Source organism: Hippoglossus hippoglossus, chromosome 7 (assembly GCF_009819705.1).
Source record: "Hippoglossus hippoglossus isolate fHipHip1 chromosome 7, fHipHip1.pri, whole genome shotgun sequence".
In the NCBI taxonomy this organism is placed as follows: Eukaryota; Metazoa; Chordata; class Actinopteri; order Pleuronectiformes; family Pleuronectidae; genus Hippoglossus; species Hippoglossus hippoglossus.
In genome coordinates this window covers 2,567,045-2,594,255 of record NC_047157.1, presented here as the reverse complement: position 1 = coordinate 2,594,255, position 27,211 = coordinate 2,567,045, and the positions used below count along the sequence as shown (strand labels likewise).

Genomic DNA, 27,211 nt, shown 5'->3' with positions numbered 1-27,211 from the left:
GGTTTCATAGACACATGGACTGAAGCTTTATGTATCATGAGCAGGGGAGCTTGGATGTATTCAGGTCATTGGGATTTAGCTAAAGTATAATATATAGTGTGTAGTACTGTGGGTTTTGTGTGTGTCTTTGTGACTTGGTTGGCTGAGAGTGAAATTACATTTCACTACAAGCTACATTTCACTACAAGTTACACAGTAAACATTTAATGTCCAGCATGGTTTCAGGTTTACTTGTACATCGTTCATTGTTGCATGGATTCATAAAAGGTTGTGTAAATGATGTTAGGGGGTGGTCCAGGCTAGGGCTGGTAATCCTGGAACAGCTAGCAATAGCAGGCTTTCCCCTTCCATTATCTTGTCAAAGCTATGCCCTAAAAAACATGAATGTGCACTGCCTGGCAACTTGTAAAAGCCGACTTTTCCCTGACTCATTCGCTAACTTCTGGCTATCATCCCTGCCTCAGCGGGGTGTGCCCCTTTAGGTCATGCCGTGTGAAAGCACAGGCAGGGTGCAGGCAGGCAGGTAGGTCGGTGTGTGACAGGCAGGTACGCCAGGCAATCAGTTCATTTGGGCTGGATGAAATGATTGCTCTTGTTTACAGTCCTTCGAGGCCCAAAGACACTGGCTTCTTTTCTTTTTAAATTTTTTTCAGAATACTTAATTTATTGATGGCTATCAGGATGTGAAGAGGGTTTCAACAAACAAGATAAAATAGCTTCAGAAACCATTTACAATTAGCAGCCATACCTTTACTTAGTGGTGCCTATACTGTGTGGACAGGAAATAATACCATGACAGACTACTGTTCATTGAAATACAAATATATAAACTTTGTAATGATTACAGTGGAATCACAACAATCAGTAAATCTGCTTGCAGGAGTGACGTAAGCTTATTCAAATTTTTTGGGCATAGTTGAGAGAGATTATATATATATATATATACATGGCTGCTTAGTTTGCAGTAGTTAGCAGGTACATACATATTAGTTTGAGCGCTACAAGTAGTGACTGTCACCAAGCTGCTAACGCTTTCTCCTTCATGAGGATGTGTGGGTGGACTGTGCTGTGTACCTTCTGGTCTGACCAGGGTTTTGCAGTAATGTAAGTGGGTACAACAGACTGCATATGAGGTTAGTACAGTAAGTGTCATCTGTCAGCCCAGATTTATTATTGTGTGAAAAACCCAAATTATAATTACTTACAATAAACTAGTCTTGTGTTGTGTGTAGAAAATGTTTTGTGGACTCACTTCACCAACCCCTCCATCGACATAGTGGCGAGTAGATAGTTAGTGAATTAACATTTTTTTGGAGAACTATCCCTTAAAGTTTATTAGAGGTTATAAATGTTGGTTCTGATACATTTTTGGTTAATTGCCCAGCCCTACAATCAACTATTAAAAAAAATGAAGTTCAATTGCAAGAAAATATCATTGTCTCTCCACAGATGCTCTCAAACAGATTAAGTGACAGTTGAACATTTTTAGAAAAAAAAATGAAATTAACATAAAGCATAGTATCTAATATGATACTATGTACATCAAACAAAAAAGTGAAAAGCCTAATACTTTTAAAGCTAGAACATGAAAATCGACCTAATTCCTCAAAAGTCTGTAGTTAGAACACATATTAGGTGACCTGTTCATCTAGTCGACTTCACACTAAGCATGTGTATAAAAAAACATTGACTATAAAATCTGTGCAAACAACAATCTGGTTGATCAAAGGTCACTTTTACAGTGTCCGAAAGAAAACTGCAACCAGCATAGCCACAGGTCAAGCAAGCAACCCAATCCCAAACAGGCAGGTTCAGAACGGACACTGCACTAGTGTTTTCAAATAGAGGAAGATGTTTGTTAGAATGAAGCTAGTTCAACTAAGAGTACTGTGACTTGGTGCCAGTGACCACACAGGGTAAAGGGAATGTCTCAGTTCCTCCCTGTGGAGAAACTCTTTACAAATCAGTCAGTTTGTGTTTTCTAATGCACCACTCACAGCTCTCAGCCACAGTGTTGACTCAGAGTGAATGAGTGGCTGCACCACACCGCCTGCTCCTGGTCGCGCTGATAACGTTAATAGGTCTTGAAAGTTGCTTTGATAAAGCCCAGGGTCCCGCCTAGAGAACAGCCTTCCACCCTCACTGTAAAGGAATGCAGAAAATGCTTGCACAACCTCCCAGTGTTGCAACACTGGCCGCAGAGTAGAGACGTACATGTGTCCAAGTGTGTGTTTGGCTGGGAGAGAGAGAATGAGGGAGAGAGGAAGAGCGCTCTGGGTGCGTCTGATCTAAAATAACATGTTTTATGACGGAATTTACATGGTTTAATAATCGTCCCGTCATCTAAGGCACACACTTTGCTTTCTGAGTTTTTTGAGGCCAGTACAATATTATTATTTATGGGATTTAGTTGTCTGATAATGATTTATCAGACAAAAGTAATTTTGTATATAAACACAAACACAGAATCCGATAGGGAATTAGAGATAAATACAGAGCAGCACATTTCACAGATGCAAGTGGGTTTGGGTTGCATTAGTAATTATAATGGTTAGGGATTTTGTAGCATAAGATTTGTGGAACTAAGTTTAAAAGTTCAAAGTTTCAACGTTTATTTTTAACTGGGATTAAAAAAAAAAGGACCAGTCATTGATTCCATGACTGTTATGTGTGTCATCATATTGTGGGATTATTGTCAAAATCCAGCTAGACTCTCAAACATCTGTCCAGGTTTGTGTGTTGTCCAGCAGCTGAAGCAGTCAGTAGCACAGAATAAATGCCACGAGCTGGTTATATTATTGTATTGTATTGAACAGAACAAATGTTCTGAGTTGTTGTAATGTTGTACTGTCAGACAGTTACATCTCAGCAGTATATGCATGTTACTATATTATTAATAATTAATAATAATAATTTGACTGCTATATTGACAGCTAAGAATTGGCATCTAATAGGATTTAAAGTGAGTGTATTTATACTAATCTTAAGAAAATAGTCGGTTTTATAATCAGACCTAATAACATCATTAAAAAGGCAATATCACAGCATACATTTTTCCAGAGTCAGTTAAAATGAATATAAAAATCCTCGCCCTTTTTACACATCTAACCAATGAATTTATTCAGTGTTAAAGTTAATTAATGAGTAAGTAGTTAAGAATTAGTTAATCCTGTCCTGTCCTGTCATTTCACTTTTAGTTTTTCTAATTTTAATTCAGTAGTTTGAATTATTGTGTCATGCATCTGATCCATGGTTTGTTAAAGAAAGGAAAACTGGTTTAGGAGCAAATGGAACTTAAAAACACAACTGGCTGATTTTAACACCAGATCCTTTAACCTTTTGCTACTTTGTTTGGAATTATCTTTGAAAGACAGACACTGTGCTCATGCCCATAAATGAAATACATGCATCAGTTTACACATCTTCAATAGCTTGAAATTTCAATATGCTGCACCCCTGGCTCCTAAAATGCAGTGCAGCAAGAAATGACTGCCTGCAGGTGGTATACAGTGACACGTAGAGCTCTAATAGATATAGAGCTCAATGAAAGTGGGAGATGTTTCCAGAGACGGATTTCGAGGACAGAAAGGCTGTCATCCAGGATGTGATCCAGTAGGCACAGCACTGCCACTAAAAATAGTCCTCAAGGTTTAAATTTAGGTTAAAATGTGTTGTGTGCAGAAGATGCTGCTATTGGATTTACAGCTACTTCTGCCATCTAGTGGGCAACATGCTGCAATTGCAATAGGGAGGAGACAGCAGGTTCCTGTGACAATCCTAAATCATGAGGTGCGATTCCTGTTCAGACATTAGAAACAAGTACATTACAGGAAATGAAAAAAAGCAGCATGTTTGCATGTGTCTTGTCGGCTACTTCCAGGAGTGTGTGTGTAGTGTGAGTGGAAGACGAAGACAGGCAGCCTGGAGGATTGAGAACAAATGAGGCGGGAGGGGAGGGAGGAGAGAGTGACACAGAGTCACACAAGTGAAGCTGTTCGGATAGAGCAGGAGGAGGAGGAGAAGGAGGAAGACGGGATGAGGAGAAGAGGTGCAGCAGAGCGCCATGAGATCCGTGATGTAAAGGCGAGAGTGCGCTAACATTCAGCCAGAGGGATGCTGCTCACGCTGCTTTTCTACCTTCGAGTCAAAGGTAGGGGAATGTGGGGATAATTCTGTCACAGCGTCAGGTCACCTGAGGTCCATGCAGCCGCAGACAGAGAGCGCATTAGGATCGAGGAGCTGAGCTTTTAATGTCAGATGAGCCATAAAGTATCAGCCAATTAAGTAAAATACTTTTGTTGATGATCTCTTTTTTTATTAATCGTCTGAAATGCAGTGAAATTGCTCCACTGTCTTGTTGCATGCATCCATTGAGTTTAATGCAATGAACTAGATCCATTCTCCACAATGTCAGCTCAGACTAAACAGAGTGTGGGTTTCTCCTTCACATCAGCAGCTACAAGTAAAGTGAACATGTCCTGTTTTTCTTTGCTTGGGGCATGAGAGTCTCTCGGTCGTCTGCAGACTGTCAGCCCTGACGTCTCATGCCTCTTGGTTGTTCTCAGTTACACTGAGCTGCCGATTAGGATCTTTGTAACCTGTTTAAAACCACCAGTCTGTCTCTGTCTTCCTCAGTAACAATGTTATGGTCAAAATGTGTCAGTCTTGATTTAAAGATAGCCATCTGAGGGAGCACTTGTCTTATAGGCAGGAGATTAACTGCTCTTTATATGCTCAGTACCTGCTGTTTTTATATCATACTAACAAATGATGGATCCGGACAAGAGCAACAAATACAAGCTGTAAATGTAAAGCAGCACACAATGCCTGAATATAATCATTATTTCAATTATTTTTCTGTTGAGTATTTTAAATGTCAGAAAATATCCATCGTAAATTTTATACAAAAAATTCTACTTTTATCAGAGCTTTCAGGTGATTTTAATGGTTTCTAGCAGTGTATGGAGTTTCCTCAGTCATTAATAAGTTTTACTAACTATTTTACTCTGTTATCACATCACCCAAAATTACATATTTTCATGTGACGTGATAGAAAGGTCCAGTAAAAAGCTTGTAAGAAAACCTTTAATTAATTAATTTTGTCAAAACGATAAAGACCAACAGTTCAAACCCCAACAAGGTTCAATTCACAAAGATAGAACCCGAAACCCATGACTGTTTTATTTATTTTGAATAAATTCCAAATAAACTCATTATTGCAGCCTTACTGTAAAATAAATAACATGAGTAACTGGTTTTATGTAAGAAAAACAAAATCAGGAGCATTTCACAGAAAGGCTGAGGTCCTAAACCCACACACAATTCCCCAAAAATATTGTATTTATTCATTCAACTTGATATGCTTTTCCAAGGTCAAGCCGTCCTGCAAACTGCAAGAGAATTATTCTAGTGTAAAAATACTGAAATCATCCACGTGTAAACTCCCCAGTGTCTGAGGAAAAAAAAACTCAAGGACACAATCTCAGTGTCCTCTCTAGTACTTACAGTCCTACCCAGAAACACCAGAGCTGAAACAATTGTGTAAAATTATAAAGAGTTTAATGGTGGATCAGCTTCAGATTAATATAACCTGTGAAAATACCTGGTTAATAAATGTGAACACTTAATTAAAGTAAGTGGAATAATACACCATTAATTGACAATTGGAATTTAAAGGACTATTACACAAATGCACATGTGCTAAACAAACAAGCAAAACAGAACCAGGCATATAAACTGTTGTAATCTAGTTTAAAATCCACTTTATAGTCTAGAATACATATATATAAACCAATGAGTGCATATTGAGGTGGACGACTTGACAGCTTCTAAAAGTGAAGCCAAAACATCTGGATCTTGCCGTTGTGTTGTCCATGTTATTAGATGGCACATGGACCAAACTTACAGTAGATGGTTTCTCTCAATTTAGTTCTTATCACACTGGTGTATGTGAGGTGTTCACATTTCTAATTAGTTTGTTTTTAATTAGATGATTGAAGCTAATAACAGGGTAAGACGTCATGATTGACAGCTGACACTGACTTGTGATTGGTCAGGCGGGACAACTGCTCCTCTCCATGATCACTACTATGCACATTCGATGTAAGCACCTGCTTTGATGTGCTTTGATGGCAGCAATTGTATCCAGGATCTTTTTGTTATATTTATGTACAGTCATTGTTTTCAACCAATCCAACTGATGTAGATAAAGAGACAAAAAAATCATCACATTAAGCCAGATAATAAAAGGCGAACGTCTCTTAGTCACCACGGAGTTTTCTCCTCTCTTATTGCTGTCTGGCATGAACATGGAAGATTTATTTTGAAACTTAATCACCTCCCTTTTCTCAGATTTTACTGGATGCACTTGATGTGGTCTTCTGTTTTCCTAACAAACAAAAAAAACATGGCATTTTAAATTTGTCCTTAACATTCCTAAAAACTATGGCAGTGAAGGCATCATGCAGCATTGTTGTTATTGGGGAAATTTTCATGTTGCAAGTCACATTATGATTTCAAAGTTCAATGACTGTCTGGTCATTTGTGGCAGGTGACAGTTCTGGTAAAATCTTTTAGTTGCTTCATATCATATGTTTATGTTTTATATGATGTTTTACATTTTATGAGATCAAAGGAAACTGCAGCTGCAACAGATTGTCCTGCTGATTATATAATGTACAGATGAGACCAAAGTATTTTAGAGAACCAGAAAAGCTAAAGAGGGAAATTGCAAAGCATGGAGAGAAGAACTGAGCTTGGAAATAGTATTTACCATCGGAAAAGGGAGTATGCTCCATTATCTGAGGAAGACAGGATTGGACAAAATAATTTAATATGGCCTAGATAACTCTGATTCACACTTCAACACAGTGGGTTGCCATCCATCACTGGACCGAACAAAGAGGAAGGAAAAGCTATCTAATATCAAGGGTAATAGGAGATACAGTATCGAATGGGGAAGAAGAAGAGGAAGTAGTAGGATATAGAAACTCACAGTGGAGTGCGGTAATGCACCTTGACGTTGGTTGCCGCCCGCCAATAAACCGAACATAGAAGAAGAACAAGACTTACCTCGTAAATGCACAGCTTTTATTTACAGAGCGTGTGTGTGCTTACGTGTGTGCGTATGTGTGTGCGTAGAAAGGGAAATAGTTGCTTTATACTTATGGTAACCCAACCAGCACTCAACTAAAATGCTGAGTAATTCAGGACACGGTCAGTCACACACACACACACACACACACACACACACACACACACACACACACACACACACACACACACACACACACACACACACACACACACACACACACACACACACACACAGATGTTTTACAACTATCTTAGTGAGGACACACATTGGCATAAGCCGTTCCCTTAAGGCATAACCTTAACCATCAAAACTAAATGCCTAATCCTAAACCTAATTCTAACCCTAAAACCAAGTCTTAACTCCTTAAACAGAATGGGGTCAGAAAGGGAGGGCTAAGGGACAATACAACTACAGCCCACTATTAGTACTAACTACTATACTGACACCCGAAGTTACATCTAATAACTGATAATAACAATGACAATACCTAAAGGAAGCAGGTTTTGATAATAAGCTTCCAGTGACTGAGAGCCACATTCACTTTTATTTTCTAATCATGATGGTGAGCTCTTACCTTTATACCCATAAATAAGTTCCTTTAGGTTATATATTGTCTTTCACTGAGTTTTGAATGAGTTGAATTATCTATCTTGACGTTGAAAGTTGTTCTTCTTGAGTTGTTAGTCGTCACTTGACAGATTAAAGAAATCAGCAACCTCTTTTATTAGTACACAGAAAACATGAGCAGTATTCATAGTATATCAATACAGTAGTATCTGAGAAACACTAAGATACTGCAAGAAGAAGACATTACATAACTCAGCTCTCAGTGGTCTGATGAGGACATAATGCAGAGATCTGTTGCCATGGTGTCACCTAGAACGGCTGACTCATCAACATTTGATTCTGACTTTTCGGCAGCCCAGGGAATCCCACACACACACTCTGATTGTATGCCTATCAAACAGTACGCCTGTGCTTGCCTCCCACCCTATCACTTTCAGGAAACCCCTGCGGTCCTTATGAGGCTTCTTCTAAATCCGGATCAGATTTCAGTGATCCCTACTTTTAAATTGGACGTCTTTTATAATTTCATGCACTTTGCAGCATCTGCCCTCTCTCCTCTTTTATCCGGAACACACTGATTAAAAGGACAATTGAATAAATGGTTTAATTAAAAGTCAAACTAACAAAGTTGGTCATGCCTTCATTGAGCCGCCCTATCACAGAGGTCTAATTGTGTCTGAAAAGGCCTTGAGGCTGTTCCATTGATCCCCCTCAGCTCCTTTTGGTAGTGTAGACCTGTAATAACCTTGCTTTCTATAATAGCTCTCGACAACTGGCAGCAAGAACAGAGTGTCCACAAGATAACGATGCACTTTGCAAAAGTTGACTAGTGCCATGGACCTGGATAAGGGGAGACCTCTTACTGTGTAGTCACACACATATGATTGCTGCTGATTCCTCAAAAACAGTTGAAAACACACAGTCCAGTGTATCCGCAGTCTTTTTTTTTTAAGGGGTATTTTAGTGAGGGGGTGGGTTTTGTTGGTAGCAACTTGTACGCTGCTGCTTCCCTGTGTGTAAGAGGAACAATGTCTGGAAATGAGTCAAGCCCTCGTAAATGTCCTGTCCTGGAGAGATTTGGTCGTACCACCCTGTTCCCCTGCTCCTTGTCTACAGTAATCTACAGTATCACACCAGCAGGTCGTCTACTCTTCTTTATACCTTCTGCGGTCAAAATGGCAGGACTGTGCGCGATGGCCTTTACATCCGGAGGTGTAGTATTGTGTTTTGATTTATCATCTGAAAAGTGGTTTGACTTGCCTGCTCTGTTCTCTCTCATTCCGGCACCTTGGCAGAAAAATGGGGCCAGGCAACACTTGTGCTTTTGCGAAGCGGGATGTTGTAATAGGTCAGATCTTTGAAGGTCTGCCAGTGCAAGTGCAAGTGGTCTGAGGCAGCAGGGTCTCATTGCTGTCGGGCTGCGAGGACGATCCGAGCAAGATGTAAACAAGGACTGATCCACCCTTCAATCTAAAAATAGATTTTTAATTGAACGCAGTCATCAATAAAAGTGTGCTTTATGGTCAGAGGGGATTTAAGAGCCTGCTGTTATCTATGGGTAAAATGTGAAGGAATAGATGAGGCTGGGAAATCCCACTGGTGTGTTTATCTTTAGTGGTGGGTGATTTTTGAGTCTTGACTTCGGCAGGATTTACAGCATTATGATGAGTCGGAGCTGGAGCAGAGAAAAGGGTTTCACCTCACAATCAACATATCTTGCACTCTTCTGCATTTCACTCTATATTCATAGAATCTTTTTCTTGTACAGCGACACTTAAGTCACATAATTTGTTATCGCATATTTCACCATCCGGCTCCTGTTGTTGGTTAAAACCTGGTTTGTTCTTTAAAGCTGCAGTTGTTTGTGGTACATGTTGCATCTGCTGTAGATCAAACTTAAAAGAAGCCATGAGCCGTATTCAGTATGTAATATCAGTCAAAAATCAAAGCACTGAATTTCACAGCATGTGGCAACTGCAAAACATTTTTAACATGCAGATTATACATAACACACACACACACACACACACACACACACACACACACACACACACACACACACACACACACACACACACACACACACACACACACACACACACACACACACACACACACACACACAATATTTATTAATTTATATATTTATTTTATATCTCTTGTCATGTCAAGAGATTTGGTCTGTTCCTTTCTGGGATCAAAAGATACTCTTAACGGACCAAATCTATCTTCTGGTATTTCATTTACAAAATGTGGAAAAAAGAAAAATAGGAGACACACAAAGAAGAAAGAGAAATAAAAAAAATCCCAAATGAACTGGTCATACTCAGAACAATAAAATATCTATATATTGATTTGATGTAGAGGTTTATTTTTTGTCTCTCTGGCTTTCTTAGGATATTTGAGTAATTTATGTTTTACATGGAAACATCATTTAGACAAATCTGATTTCCTTCTTCTAGATTAATGTATTGTCCAGTTTACAAGGTAAATTACCTGATGAGATTGGACCACCTTCAGTGTTTAATCATCATTCCAAAGATATAGTAGAAAATAAAATGTTTATATGTACATAAATCCTTATATAAATAAATGAGAGTGTAGACTGTCTGACCCAGTCCATATTCATCAAAGCCACATTTACCTCATGGGAGGATGCACAAAGCTGATAGTCCACTTAGTGGGGGTAACAGTAATAATAGTAATAGTACATAATTCATGACATAGTGACAAGCAGGGTTCTTAATTGGTGTCTTAAATATTCATTAAATATGAAATATTCATGACTAAATGAGCAACAAACTGCACAAAAAAAACATTTTAACTAATCTGCTTCATCTGGACAGAGTTTTTTGTTTACACTGCTTACAACATGAGCAAACAATCCCACAGCTATCAACACATTTAGCTTCACATGTTGCTAAACTCTGATTGATGAATGGAAAGGTCAACTGGGCCCCACCCCCTCTAAATGTGTGAGCAAAGCAATGACACAAAGATCTCATGTCAAATAACCGTTCTCACTGAGAGCCTTGCCCTATACCTCCTAATTCCACACATGTCTGTCTGGATGTGGAGCACATTTCTCAAGAACATTTCATCTTATTGACTTCACACTTTCCGTGTGTATTGTAATTACCCGAGGATGTGCAGTCCCGAGTTGGGTACGATTTGGACACACAAAATGTTCAATATTAATGAAAATTTAATGAACAGACAACCAGCGCTTCTTCTACTTTCTCAGATAAACTACAGCAGTGTTCAATATCTGTCCAGCTACACATTCTGGGGAGTCGCTGGTGCTGATCTCTGTCATGCAGCAACATTCATAGAATCACCTCATTTTTAGCAATTTTTCTTCACTGAAAAGCACAATGTTTGTTTTCTTGCTAAATTACAGAGGATATTTATTTTCAAAAGTTGTGAAATTGGGTCTTAAGATTCTGTCACTTGCTTAACAGACGCTGAAATAGCCGATTTGCAATGTATGAAAAAATAACAGCAGTGCAGTAAATCATTCAAACTATATAATAAAATACAAAACACACATGACTTCGGCTACTGAAAGTAGCTTTAATCTAAGGTGTCCACAGGATTCTATATATATCATCAAAATGTGCTTGTACCTCAGAGACATTTTTTTAAGAATATTAAAAGTATTTTCAGGGTTTAAACCCAGAGATGAGGAAGGAAAACATTTAGTCGTGTATTTAACCTTCCTCTGTGTAACCACTCATCTATTCATCAGACATTGAGCTAAGAGATGCAATTACCACTGTGTCCAAACATCTGTCGCAATTAATTATTTAATCACACACACTTTATTTAGCATCTGACGTGGGCACTGAGGAAGCGTAACGTGATGTGTAGGCTCACGTTGACTCATACACAGAGCCTCGGCGGTACATTGTGTCTATCCCCAACTCCGTCAGTCACCCACTAGTGAGGGCACGGAGGGAGAAATCCTGGGTAACTATGGTAACACAGCGAGGTGAATCTCTGAAGCAGGCGCCACTTTCTTGTAGAGGCCTTGAGTTAACAGGATTAGGGGGAGTTCACAGATGAGACCCTAAAGAGCAGGGCCCCTCTGTGTCTCTGTGTTTCACTCTGATCTCCTCGGCCCTGACTCAGTTGGAGAGAATGATAATGACAATCACAAAAAAACCACATTCATCACATTGCAGAAAAGGCAGAATGCATCTTTTCAAACACAGCAGAGCTCTTATCTCACACCACCACTCTGACAGGAGTTTTGCTGCAGTGTTGCTTTAATCCGAGTCAGTAGCTCATGTGCCAAGTGTCTGTTTAAATCCTTTTCTCTATGGCTGCACATTTGCATACAGAGATGAACACAACTTACATTTTTGGCTCAACCTCCTTGTGAGTATTGCTCACCAAGCTGAGGCCACACATGTTTTGCTTTGAGTAACGTGAGTATTGCACACTGCAGACATTTGCGACTGAGACAAAAGTATGGGTTGTTAACTTAAATACAAAAAATTTGAGGTACCTGTTAAGGCCATCTGCAACAAAAGGTCACCTCACAGTATGAACATTTATATAGCTCTGCACTCGCTGCTGAAGATATAGACAATAAAGAGGCCTAAATACATTCAACCTTTCAGTTTTCAAAAGTTGGGAGGGGTCAGTGTTGTTAAAATATACTTTTCTTTGCAGACGTTCTGACATCCTCACAACCAACTAATAATAGCTGGTTTATGGTAGGCTGTGGCTACCATAGCAACAGAGGCAAAAAGGGGTGAGTGAGTGGAGGATAGCCACACCCATCACTGGTGCAACCAACCAGACTGGAAAACCAGTACAGACAGGGGGGGAGAACAACTAGTGAATAATTAGTGGAGTCAAGAGGGCAGTGCCTGATGGGGTTGAGCCAACCACTTTAATCCATCCATCCATGCTGCGTTGAGGGCAGTGCACATATGTAAACTGACTGATAATTTATTGATTTATCCGATTTTTATAGCAGGTTTTTCAGTCAACTTGGAAAAATGTTGATGCTTCTGCCTGTGAACTACACCACTCAGTGCTCTGCATGTGTAAGACTGCACCAGGGTTACATATAAAGTTGACATGCTTCTACTGTGTACTGCTCAGCCTGTGCAAATCATCAGTTGGAGGGATAACTTAGTAATGTTTTTAGAAAATAACCCTGATCATGGTTAGGGACTTTTTGAACCTTCTTTAAGGTTTTGCACCAACAGGATGCATGAGGGCGAGGGTGTTATGCAGCCTAGGAGGGTTTAATGAATGGTCCACTGAGATGTGTTGAGTGGGATTGAGGCTTTTTGGATCTTTGACTAAAAATATGACTAAAATTCAGGATATCTTAACCATTATTTGCAAATGTCCAAACTTTAAGAAAGTAGTGATACTAAATCACTTAAAGCTAGGGTTGATCATCCTGGAACAGCTAGCAAGAGTAGGCTAAACAATGATAGAATGCAACCACTACATCCATTGGCCCTCTTGTCTAAGCTACGCCCCCAAAACACATGATCACGCACTGACTGACAACTGATAGAAACCACCTTTTCTCTGACTCGCTCCCTAACTTCTGGCTTCTGATTGGTCCAGATCTGTCGTGTTTATTACAGTCCTGCGAGGGCCACAAACACCAGTTTCTTATCTTTTTTTATAGACAATTTTATTGATGCTATTGGGACGTGAAGAGGATTCTACAGCTGACAGGGGAGAAAATTGTGTATTTGTGGGGGACGATTTTAAGTGGTGCATTAATCCACATTCTGTGTTCTAGTGAGTATCTCTGGCAGCAGGACAGTGTTTGTGACTGATTCAAAATGAACTTCAGTGTTTGTGTTGATGTTAATGAAGGAACGTGTCAATCAATGCAACATCGTGGCCCAGGTAGTTTGGTCAGAGCATCCTGGAGGAGTTTCCAGCGTTGTTCAGTGGATTCAGTTTGTCTCAGTGTTTCTGTGGGGACCAGCCTATCTGCTGCAGGACCCCTTGTTCCTTAGGACTCTGTGTTTGGGCTTGTCGTCCTGATGCAGAATGAATTTGGAGCTGATCAGAAGCTCCCATGATGGTTATTGTATGATTGTTGGTTCAGGGCTTTTCATTGGATGTGCTAATAATAAGATGTAATAATAATAAGTAAATCAATAGAATGTCACGATATTCTTTATGGCTTTTTTAAGCTTGAGCCTACAGATGAGTGACATCCTCCAAGGAGTACTTATGCATCCCTTAAAGCTTTAGGGATTTATTTTTGTTACATTTTAATGGTATTTTTCTGTTGTTTCTTTTGCCACTTTAAAACTTTCTTAAGAAAAAATAGAGAGCGCTATTTTCCTTTTGATCACTATCTAAGAAAATTAATAAAAATATTTATTTTTTAATATTTCTGGTAAATCCATCTAATCACCCCAAAATAAAAATGTAGTCATCATCACCACGGCATCATGACCACTTTGATGTCGTATTGGTCACACATCAACAAATCCTCTCATGTTGATCATAGCGAGTTACTCCACTCTTACCCACTGGTGTTTGCTGTGTGACAGCACATCAAATTAAACCCTTTTCTTCTTTGAGCTGATGTAACACCCTGAAATCCAGATTTCCTGCTGCTAATAGAAATGTAATGGTTTCCAATAATAATTCTGTAGGAATCACTTATTACCTAGTCACTTCGATGATACATCTCAACTGCGCACTGGAATAAAACTGGACCATGACTTAGTAATATGAACGACATACATGATGCATAATGATTATACAAATAGTAATTATGCTCATTACAGCCTATGACATGGGCAGTGGACTGTGGGCTGGCATTGGATATAGTACATTGATGAGGCTAAACATTACGACCACCCAAAGATAGAGTGATTGATTGTCTTGTTACACTGGCACACATCTAAGTGTGGGATATCTAAAAATGTAAGTGAGTGGTTACTTCTTGTTGCGAACTTGACAGACTAGTGCAGTGTCCATTCTAAATCTGCCTTGTTTGTAATGTTCTGATCTCTTGTTCTGTGTTAATGCTCTGCAGCTACTTCAGAATGATTCCTTGTCATTAGTGAGTCCTCCTCAAACAGTTTTTTTAACAGTCGCTTTTTATTGTTTGTGTGCTGGACGTTGTGTGCAGAGCTTTTTATAAACAGTCTATGGTGCACAGTGGAGTTAGAAAACTTTGTGTTCATCCTACCTGGTGTATCGGCAGTAAATATTTTGTAGTCAGTGTATTTCATAAAATGAACATTTTGCTTCAATACTGTTCATATAGGTTGTTTATTTTTTTATTTTTAATGATTTACTTAACAGCTGTAATCTTTTCATACATTGCATGTTGGCGACTTCAGAGGTCTGTTGCAAGTGACATTATCTTTAGACCCCAATTCTGAATGTTTCCAAATAAAAGCTTGATAATAGCTGAACCACCCTTATCTGTCAATATACTCCAGTACTTTGTTTGTACTTTACCTATCACTGGGGTGAACAATGCTGACAGAAATGTTACAAAATGATACATTAAGTTGCGTATGTGTTGTAAATATGGCAGCTCATATGAATCACTCAAAGATGAAAGGCAAGATTCCTGAAAAACATGGCTTCTACATGTCAAGTCACATCGACTTGGTAGATGAAAATATCATTTTCACAGAGGAGGAGATGGACAACAACAAATTGCCATTCCTAGACTGTGCAGTCTGCACTTCCACTATTTATCTCCATCCACTTGTTATTCGGGATTTAAACTGGGCACCGCCGGGAAGAGAAAACATTAGCAAACACAAGGCAAAGCCAAGGGAACACAGGCACATCCAGGAGGCATAATAAACTTGTAGTCACCTTGACTGAGAATCTGTTTAAACAATACCAGACCAAAACAGAAACAGATAAACCTGGTACCATATTGAATTATCACAACCCCGTCCCTGATTACTGAGTTTTTTCTCAGTGCTCACCCTGTCTAAATGTTGCTTAATCTCAGCAAAAAAATTTTTAGAGTGAGGAATGTTTAAATCATTTTGAAATGGTGTTTTCTCCCTCACTGCGAGGGACACCTAGCCACTCAACAACTGTATGCTGTCCTGGCTCCTAAATGGTGGAACGAGCTCCCCAATGACATCAGGACAGCAGAAAGTCTACACTCTTCCATCGCAGGCTAAAGACACATCTCTTCTGACTACATCTTGGTTAAGAAGATGATGTCTAATAGCCATCGTCAACTCTTTTTTTAAGCTAATGTACCTACATGATTCTTGCTGTTCTGGGTTTGTACCCTCATGGTTGAATGCACTTATTGTAAGTCGCTTTGAATAAAAGCGTCAGCTAAATGATATTTAATGTAAAAATGTAAAGTGCTGTACATGAAGACAGAATCATCCAGTTTCCAGTCTTTGCTAAATGCTTGTTTATGTTCGGCAGTTTATTAATAGCTGAATACGTGTTCCTTTTACAAATAGCTACACCCTCATTTTCTCATCTGAAAAAAGGCAATATGCATGAAGAAGTCCATTCATCACCAAGCGTAAAGGGACTGAGGCTTTGATGAGGGGAAGAGGAAAAGAAAGAGGGAGGAATATGAGGAGAGAGGGTAAAAGAAGAGAGTCAACTAGAAAGAGGGAGTGGAGGTGGAGCTAAGCACTTTGTGTGTGTGTGTGTGTGTGCATGTGCATGTGTGTGCATCATGTTTATTTGATAGCTATATTTCCCTACTTGAACTCAGACTTCACATGAAGGAAGAGCCTCAGGACCTTTACTCCAGCTCTTACATTCTTCATTTCACCTCTTCCCCCTCGTCTCCATCTTTCCCCTGTCCAGTGCAGCACACCTCCATCCCACTCTTCATCAGTTTGTCACCATGCTTCTACTCTACAACAGTTTGCTTTCTCTCTTAGAATCGATCTATCGCCGTGGGGCCAGAAGATGGAGGAAACTCTACCGAGTCAACGGACACCTCTTCCAGGCCAAGCGCTTTAACAGGGTGAGTGTTTTCACATCTTGCTAAAACACTGGGGAGTAGATGGCTGAACAGTCCTTTAATCAGTCCAGTGGTATCACTGGGGAACACTGGAAGATAGAGGACGCTTTCAAATTATGTTAACTCTTGGCTTTAATAGCTTTTTTCGGTTAAAGAGTTTGACTTTTTGAGATGTTTTATGTTTGCTGGACCAATTTTTTTTGATATTAACGTGAGCTGTTGGACTTTATTCCACCAAATCTTTCTAAACAATGTCTATCAATGAGCAGAGCAAGAAAAAGAGGCATTAGTTTACATTCAAACACTCAGTTGTGACTGATTAACCCACATGACCAGTTATCTACTGGACCAAATCACACCGCAGATTTTGGGGCCTCATTTTGGTGCCTGAGCTCTTTACTGAAATAGTTGCCCTCCTTATAGGCGACTTAAACATCAACTCACGTGATTACATTTAACTCTGTTGTTAACACACTCTCTAAAGGGCTCTGGCAGCACATAACATTAGCCTGCTGTTAGCTAGTAGCAATATCAAACTGGAGTCGACACAACAACAAACTAAAGCTAAGAGGTCAAAAGTGTTGCTGTATTTCTTGTGAAAGGATTCCGACACTTGGACGTGCAGAAAATATTTAAAAAAGTGTGTATGGAGTACCAAATCAAACTTCATGAAGCACTTTGTGATGCACAGGATTCATTTGAAAACAGAGGGATACTCCGTGTTTGCATTTTTTAAGAAAACTTTTTTTTTTTTTTTCTGGCACCGTTTAGGCACAGGTATTAAAGTATAGAATATTGGAAAAACTAAATGAAATGATAACCAACCATACTGATATACCTCTGCCACAAGTTTCACTTGAACTGGATACAGAAACTGTCATTAGCTGTTAGAAGCAGTTGATGTTTGTCATTTGAACTGTTGATTTGTAGGTTATTTCCCTTTAAGTTACCTTATCACAACCTGTGCAGCTGATGATGACATCACCACGCCTCTATTGGCTTGTTTTGTAAAGCCATCCGAGAGCAAAATACAAGACTTTACCTAAATCATTGAAAGTGACTTAAGAATGTACAAACAAATCCTAACTTAGGATCCACATACAAAACTTGCTTTTACAGCATCATTAAACTTGCACTGATTAAAACTGTGGGATGCAGATCAGAACTTCAGTTAAGAATTTGGGATCCATCGGATACCTGAACAAGAACGAATCTTATCAAATTGTTATGATTGCCTAACACTACCTTAAACAAAACTTACTTGCAATTTGAGTTTAATAAGTCTAATATCACTGTTCCTTTCTGTTGGTACTGTAGGATTGGTCATGTATTTTACATATAATACATTTTCAGAGTCTATAAGTACCTGTAAATGCCCTGTGGTACATAGAGTCTTGAGCAACATCTTTTACAATCTGCAACTGAGCACATGATAATTATTTCCACATCAGGAAAACAGTAATTTACCAATATTTAATATACTACTCATAACCAACTAGTTTCCACACAGCCACATTTGTGTATGCTTCTAAATCTGAATATGAGTATGTGTGGAGTATACCGCATATAGTCTGTTATGCTTCAGTTACATTATATACTGTGTGACAGGTACTCAAGTCACCGCTGCTGCTAAGCTGTCTGGATATTGATAAATAATTCATGATGTCCTAGTTATGACTTCTTTAGCAGTTGTCTCATGTCAGCTCTCAGCTCCATGCTACACACACACACACACACACCCACACACACACACACACACACACTCGCCCACGCCCACACACATATCTCCGATATCTCGTTCGTGTCATAGTTGAAAACATTAGTGTTTTTAACTATCAAAACACCAATGTTTGTCTTTTCATAGTTGTCCAGAAGTCCAATCCTTGCATAAATGTAATTCTAACCTAAACCCATAAACCCTTTGTCTCCACAACTCCAAAATGTCCCCATAACACCATAATGTCCCCATAATGCTAAAATGTCCCCACAACAAACATTTTTTCTCACTGCATGGAAATGTTCTCAACTCCAAAATGTTGCCACAACAATGGTTTTTAACCAAAATTGGTCCTTATAGCCATAGAAAGACACACACCTGAATGCACATGTGGCCTTTCATTATTTCCCTGCTGCACATGCTTACTCTGCTTCTCTGAAAGGAGCAATAAAGGATTGAAATCATTCTTATACCATGATGCAAAAGGGTCATGCTGTTCGGCAGACGGATAAATACATGAATATTATTTCAAACAGGCCTTAGGTAGCTAATGTGTTTCCTCTGAAGGAGAGGAAATAAGTTCTGGTTCTCGTGCAGCAAGAACAAGGCTGAGTCTTAACCTCAGTGCTGTGAGGATAAGCTTTAGCCAGATCTGACCGTTACTTACTGTAACCTTCTAGTTTCTCTGAGATGAAAATGTATTTACTGAGACAGCTGTCAAATAAATAGGAAGAAAAAGAAACGTACAGTTCGGTCAGTGTACAGCATGTGAATCTGAAATGCTGTAAAGGAAAGGTAGCTCCACCATTATTTGCACAGGGTAAGAAATTCAGTGTCTGTCAGTTTGCTTTAAATCAGCTTGTGTGTAGTGTGTTGTACAGAATTCAGTTCAGTGACATACTAAGCTTTCAAACACAGTGCCACTGCAAATTCACATCTTTCACTGTTACAGTTGGTTTGGATGAAATATCTCCCATGGCTGCCACAGTCTTACTGTACTGTACCTCTTCTACACCATCAAGTGGATACGCTCCATTTGCAGACATCTTGCTGACTCAGTGCTTTGCCCCACTATCTACTCCTGGTTGTATATTAGTACTCAAAGTAAAACCAGTAATTATAATGGCTAATCTATAGAGAAATATAATGCAGAAACACTCATCATAATGACTAGACTACTGCTCAGTCCCTTCATGCTGCCCATATACTATATACTACTATTCAATCCTGTCGCCTACAAAATACATTTGTATCTGTAGCACCCCCAGCTGAATGATGGTCTGACTCTCTTTGCTGATGGTTCACAACGCTTTATTGACATCTCCAACACACAGAAGGGCTAGGAGGAAAAATACAAATACAAATATTACTTCCCTTGATATCCTTATAAAGGATCTTTATAGCCCTTTAAAGGTGTGATCAGTATGAGGATACTTGCCCCCCATATTGTAAAATTAAACACACACACATGTGGTAATGAGCGACCATTTTTACCCACGTGTAACAAAGCCAGGGCATGCTAATGGTACGTTTACATACTGGCATTACGGCGAATACAGCTCACACACAGTGATCTTGTTAGCTTACACACACTCACATAGTTGTCCTTAAACTTAGCAAAACTGCCAAAGTAACGTTTTAAATTCACTCTATATTAACCACAATAAAAAACGAAATATCCACAAACCTTGTGCCCTTATCAGCCAGGTGCTAAACCAACTAAAAGTATGATTTATCATTCATTTGCAAGGCACACCTGCCATTTTATCTAACATCTTTTGTTTACTGGCATTACCTTTTCAAAATATAAGTACACTGTTTCTCCTACCGTAAATACCAATTTCAAAATAAAGACATCGGATTCCAATTGTGCATCTATTTGGACAAAATTAAAAACAGAGTTCAGAAGATATCTATAAAATGCATTATAATGAATACAATAAAATCTTCATTGTGGATAAACAAGGTAGGATGAACACACATGTTTTTTTTACTTCATATTAAAAGCTCTACACACAACATCCAGCACACAAACAATAAATAGGGACATTATATTGTAGAACTGTTTGAGGAGGACTCACTAATGACAGGAAATAGTTCTGAAGTAGCGTAAGAGAACAGGTCATTCATTTTGCATCATGACTGACACCTGTTAATTATGACACAGTGCATTAATTTACCTGTCAGCAGAAGGTATTGAAAGATCACTGTTGTACTACGAATTTTTTTTTTTCAGTTATGGACTGTCAGACTGAGGACCATCCACTAAACAGGGTGATTTTAGATACAGCCTCACCTAGGACATGGAAATGGATATTTGAGCACATGATTTTCACACTGTAGGCTGTGGTTCACGTTTTACATCCCACTCTCTGTCAGGTTTAGGCTGAGAAAACACTGGGTGGATGTGTGTTTAAATATTTAAGAAATCACTCTTTCCTAATGTCAGCAGTGCCACACTAGCAGTGGGGCTCAAAATTTCCATTCATGGTCCCCAGTGGGTGAATCCAACTGGTCCCCTGAGTTTAGGTTGACATTTTTATTATTGTGGAGAATAGCTTGAAAACTATTGGATGTATTAGTGATCCTCCACCATCAGGTCAAAATAAAATTTGTCCCGAACTTTGGGCGATGACAAAATCATAAACCCACTATAACCTGATATGTTAGTATATTAAATTGTGAACATGTAAACATGCTGATGTTAGCATCACTGTGCCTAAGTGCAGCCTCACAGATATGCTGACATGGCTGTAGACCCTTGTTAAAGATTTATGTCTTAACATATTGTTTGCTTTAGTCTTTTTATGTCATTGGTTGACAGAAATAAATAGAATATCACAAGCCTTTCCCTTACAGCACTAGTATTTAAATATATTTATAAACTCATTATTAGATGTATAAAAAAGATTGATTTCAATTCATTCCTTAGATGCTGTCTTAACCTGAATTTGCAACTTAGAGGTGAGTGTTTGCATTGTTAACCAGTTGGTTTTCAGTCTGGTTGTTTTTTCTGACTGTTGTTGCTATGCCAGATCCTAAGATTCTGGTTGGCTCAATCTGTTGTACTCAGCATATAAATAAGCCAAGGAGAAGTAGGTCAGGTTTCTCCTCCCTTCTCTCACTCCGTCTCTCTCTCCTTCCTCTGAGTTGCTACATGTTTGTCTCGTCTCCCTCCTCCCTGTCCTGCTGCTTCTCCTCTTGATGTTGCAGCAGAGAAAGCAGCTTTGTGGATCCCTCCCTTTAGAGATAGTGGGGTCTCTTTAGCTCCCCTCTCCTACATGAGGGAGCAGAATTCAGTCATCCCTGCTGGCTGTTTGCCTCCACAAGGGCTCCGTTAGAGTGATGACAGACAAGAGACACTCATGGTAAAATCCAAACAAAAATAATCACCCTGTCTCATGGCTGGGAAGTGGTGATATTTTCCAACCCTGACTTGCTGAGATGTGTTATCAGGGTGAGAGCTGAATTTGAAATAAACGTACACTGACATTAATCTCCAGAGATTCACTGGACACTCGCATATTATCTTTAAACGTTGTTTTCAATCCCACTGGTCTTTTCTTGTCTGCCAGCTGGAAGTCACAAAAGGTTTAGATTATATAGATAGAGTTTATGTCAGTGATGGACAGCAGCTTTTACCCTTCCATCCCCAGCAGGGGGCCACAACATGGGGGGTGAAAGCAAGGGGCTTTACCCACATAGATAAATACAACAGGCCTCAGCCATTAGGTTCGGCCAAATACCATTTTTTCAGCACTTTTCACTGAAGGGCCAACACAGGTTTACATGTGCATGCTTTGGTGGATTATTATCTGTTTATAGCTACACTAGTGGCTGTAGGATAATAATATATTAGAGTTATGTACAAATGTTGAACCAAGAATTCAAAGACTTTGGCTGACTCTGACTTTATACTACTCAAGGCTTATATGTTCAGTTTTAGTCAAGTATCATAATCAATCAATCAATAAAAAAAATTTGTAAAGCCCATATTCACAAATCACAATTTGTCTCATAGGGCTTTAACAAGGTGTGACATCCTCTGCCCTCAACCCTCAACAAGAGTAAGGAAACAGGGTAAAAAGAAAGTAGAAACCTCAGAGAGAGCCACATGTGAGGGATCCCTCTCCCAGGACGGACTGAAGTGCAATAGATGCCACGTGTAATGGAGAACATCAGGAAGATAAGGGTATTTACAGTATTGATTAGAACACTTTGTACCATAATGGAAGGTCAATGAATTGATGGATTATTGTCAGTAATGGTCGAGTATCTGAAGAGAAATATTGTATATCAAGCAGTCTTGTTGTAATCATAGTCCATGGTCAGCAGCCACCACGATCATGATCCACCATCAAGATTGGATGCCACTATAGTCCACAGTCATTGTCCACTGCCGCCATCATGATCCACCATCAGCTGCCACCTCGATCGTGGTCCACCACCACTATCAGATGCCAACACGATACAGGATCCGCCATTACGATCACGATCTCTGATTCACGATCCACCATCATAATCCACGATGTGGCTGCAGCTGCGGCCCTGGATCTGTGGACGATAAGGCAAATGGACTCCGGGGGAGAAGTCATGTCGGTAACATGTATTGATGAGATATTAATTTCTTTGATGTGATAACGATTGAGAAGAGGAAGGAGAAGCTGGAAAGAGAAGCTCCGAGTGTCATGTGTCCCCCGACATTCTAGATCTATAGCAGCATAACTAAGAGCAGGTCTAAGACAAGCCTGTACCAGCTCTAACTATAAGCTTTATCAAAAAGGAAGGTTTTAATCCTACTCTTAAACGTACAGATGGTGTCTGCCTCCTGAACTGAAAGTGGGAGATGATTCCACAGGAGAGGAGCTTGATAGCTGAAAGCTCTGGCTCCTACTCTACTTTTAGAGACTTTAGGGACGACAAGTAAGCCTGAATTCTGGGAGCGCCGTGCTCTAGTTGGTTGATAAGGTACTATCGGCTCTTTGAGGTATAATGGTGCCATATTATTAAGGGCCTTGAAGGTGAGGAGGAGAATTTTAAATTATATTCTAGATTTAACTGGAAGCCAGTGTAGTGAAGCTAATACTGGAGAAATGTGGTCTCTTTTCCTGGTTCTTGTCAGGACACGTGCTGCAGCATTTTGGACAAGCTGCAGAGTCTTTAACGACTTACTGCTGGAGCCTGATAATAAGGAATTACAATAATCAAGTCTGGATGGAACAAAGGAGTGGATTAGTTTTTCTGCATCTTTTTGAGAAAGGTTGATGTCTGATTTTTTAGATGTTACGCAAGTGAAAGAAGGCGGTCCTAGAAATTTGTTGAGAATTAAAGGACAAATTGGGATCGAACATCACTCCCAAGTTCCTGACTGTTTCATTGGAAGCAAGGGCAATGCCGTCTAGCGCAGCTATATCATTAGATAATGTATCTCTATGGTGTTTAGGGCCAAGTATTAGAACCTCTGTTTTATCCGAGTTTAATAAGAGAAAATTGCGGGTCATCCAGGTTTTTATGTCCTTGAGACATGCTTGGAGTTTAGTTAATTGAATACACTGTTGAGGTTTTATTGACAAGTATAACTGGGTGTCATCCGCATAGCAGTGGAAATTTACCGAGTGTGTCCTGATAATGTTTCCTAGGGGAAGCATATATAATGAGAATAAAATTGGGACGAGCACAGAGCCCTGTGGAACACCGTGGTTAACTTTGGTGCGCACAGATGACTCATCATTAATTTGCACGAATTGGAATCGATCTGAAAAATATGATTTAAACCAGTTTAGGGCGGTTCCTTTAATGCTAATTAACTGTTCTAGTTTCTGTTATAAAATGTGATGGTCAATTGTGTTGAATGCTGCACTAAGATCTAGATTGTGGGGGTCATAGGTTGAAAATGGTTTTGGTCTTGTGAACACAACTTCTCAAGACATACTTGAGGGATTTTCTTCAAATTTGGTACAAACTTTCACTTGGATTCAAAGTAGAACTGATTAGATTTTAGTTAAAGGTCAAGTTCATGGTGACATCATGGCCTTGTGAATTAAATATATCATGAACACACTAAGGGATTTTCATTACATCTGGCACATTAATTTAGACTCAGGAATGACCTGATTAGAATTTTTAGGTGAAAGGTAAAGGTCAATCTGCCTTGTGAATGCCAATTACAAATTGTAAATTCGGCATAAATGTTCACTTAGACTCACAGCTCAACTGATTCGATGTCAGGGATCAAAGGTCACGGTGATATGAATCTGAAAAAGTAAAACTTTACTGGTTGGCGGAGGCAGTACAACAGCAGGGCGGTAATCCATTTAGTTTTGGCCATAACTTAAGATGTCACATGGTAATTATGACCCAATTTAACATGAACGTCCAAAGGTAAAAATTCAACTTCACTTTGACATCGTGACACTTTTCTAGCCATTATTCCATGCTGTAACTCAGGAACAGCAGGAGAGACTGTGATCATAGTTGACTGTTTGGCAAAAGAAAACAACTATGAGGCATGCCGTAACTATTCAGTCACACTGTAATAACATTTAAAAAGAAAAAAAATCCACTGAAAGAAAAACATATCAAGTTGTGTTGAATTGTTTCAGTAGTCTTCTGGAGCATTGCTGGAGGAAATAGTTTTACACAATGCACTAAAGTTTGTGTAGGTTGTTGGGGTGTGTTGAACACAGCATCCACAAAGCTCCTCGCTAACCTCTCATTATACCTGTTTAACAGCGGCATGTGTCTTTGTGACTTCACCACTGGGCCAGACTGACAGAGTTGTTAGAATGGCTGTCAACACTTAGTCTTAGTCATTAAACATATACCACCAGAATTCATGCAGGGTTACACCTATAACTCCTGTAATATAGTGAAATGATTTATGTTGTAGGCTACTAGTAGCTGACAGTGAGTATAAAAGGTTACACATCATTCTCCCAGTTTTGATAACAATGGTTGATGTTTGGGGATATATCTGTTGCATCCTGTTATACTTGACCTGATTTCCATGCACAGTCTTTTTAGTGTCAAGATGAATCAGACAACTTTTCTCAGCATATTTCTCAGGTTCCAGGCAGTCCTGTGATCTGTCATGGTGGGCTGAGTGGAGGGCTGTCAGTCGATAAAAGTCTATCTCATACTCAAGAGAAGCTGCATGTGGCTGCAGGACTGCATCTAAATTAGCCTATTAACAGTACTAATAAGTCTAAAATAGCATTCATTCATATGTTCCAACACAAAGTGGCTAAGGTAGACTTTCAATAGATATTTTATTGTTTAAACTTTGCATTTCTTTAAAAAGAATCCAATGTTTTGGTGCCTTTATAAAATTTAACAAGTGCTACACTAAAGAAAAGGGTTTGAATCTGTATATAGTTGCTCTGATAAATTTGTATGTTTTACTGCATGGGAATGTGTTTCCACGCCATACTATCTCCTGAGTTACCAACAAACTAGCATGGGCTCAGCCGTACACAGCATGGGCCCAGCCGTACACAGCATGGGCCCAGCCGTACACAGCATGGGCCCAGCCGTACACAGCATGGGCCCAGCCGTACACATTACATTTTTTTGTTTTACATTTTTGTTCTTTGCTAAGTTCTCACCACAAATCAAACATTTTGATAAGGCAGCAGTAGTGCTGATGAAAGCAAATGAAACTGCCCACGCATTGTTTTCCTCAGTCTTTTCTTAATTTTGAATCCATAGCGAGCTTAAACACAGACACACAGACACACACACTTAGACACTATGTCACTGCCATTATTTTTGTTGCAGGACTTAATTATCATTTGATGTGCATACATTTCTTTTTTAATTCAGTATATTTTTTACATATTTTACACATAGCCTATTATAGATTGTATGTATTTGTATTCACAGTTACATCATTTTTTACTTTAGGTCTACAACAATGATAGCAAAGTGTACATTATTTGCATTATTACCATATTTTTTTAAAGCTAGGGAGCCAATAGAGATGGGCTAAAACGCTGCATGTTGCTCATGTTTCTCTTCATCTTTCCATTAAAGCTCTTGCTGAAGAACACTTCTCTGAGTCTTTTGAGGATCCCTTGCTAAGCCCTGACTGAAGTGAAGTGAGTTTCTTGTCATCAGAGAAGCTGTCAGAATGTGTCATGTCAGATCTTGACAGATGACCAGGTTATTTTATGGAGTTACACGCTGTATCTGTCAGTGATAGCAGCGTTAATGAGCCCACATCTGTGCTGTAAAATATCTGAGTCACTCAGGATGCAGTGGTTCACTCTGGACTCCTCTTTGAATCTCTGTCTTGACAGTGCTAGAAAACAGTGTCAGTGAACATGGTTAACATGCGGCAGTTTTATCATTGTGAGCATGTGAGCGTTAAACTTTGCAGAGCTGTTAACTTGGTTCTAAACTTGTTGTTTACACGTATGCGAGGCCTCTGCTGTGCCGTCGATCAGACAGTGCTGTAAAGGGAAGCTTAAGGATGTCAGTCTGACTTTATGTGATTGCCTATTTATCAGTGCTGGGGGTAAAGCAGCGTGGGACTGGATGTGTTCTGGGCTAAAGAATAAAAGGCATAACTAATAGCACTCCCTGGTGTTTTCAAGCCCGACCATAGACTGACGCAGTGACGGCAACAGCTCTTTTCACCTTACACTGCTGAATACTTTCAGCTTGTGTTTGCAGTGCAGGGAGAAACGTGGAGCGAGGCAAAAGTATGTGATTAATTTATAAATGTACGCCTTAACCTCTGTGTAGAGTTAGATTAGAAAGACTGAGGGAAACCTTTGATGTCTCGCTGAAGAATTTCCATGGCAACAGAGCGGTGACGGGGACTCTTTGTTCTTCACACTGTCGGCGTGCACACCCCGTG

The 27,211-nt window shown here is 39.4% G+C and overlaps 1 protein-coding gene across 3 annotated transcripts in view; it reads left to right on the top strand.

Annotated features, from left to right (window-relative positions):
• Positions 1-27,211, top strand: part of prkcz (protein kinase C, zeta) — a 138,042-nt gene that overhangs the window by 47,996 nt on the left and 62,835 nt on the right. For 2 of the 3 annotated variants that reach the window (XR_004614505.1, XM_034591436.1), the window contains exon 5: positions 16,552-16,637. Coding sequence is in view for 2 of the 3 variants with exons in the window: in XM_034591436.1 (XP_034447327.1) it covers positions 16,552-16,637 (86 nt within the window). In the remaining variant the exon portion in view is untranslated. Of the gene's footprint in view, positions 1-3,999; positions 4,151-16,551; positions 16,638-27,211 lie in introns of those variants that run through there. The other variant, XM_034591437.1, reaches the window with a different exon arrangement.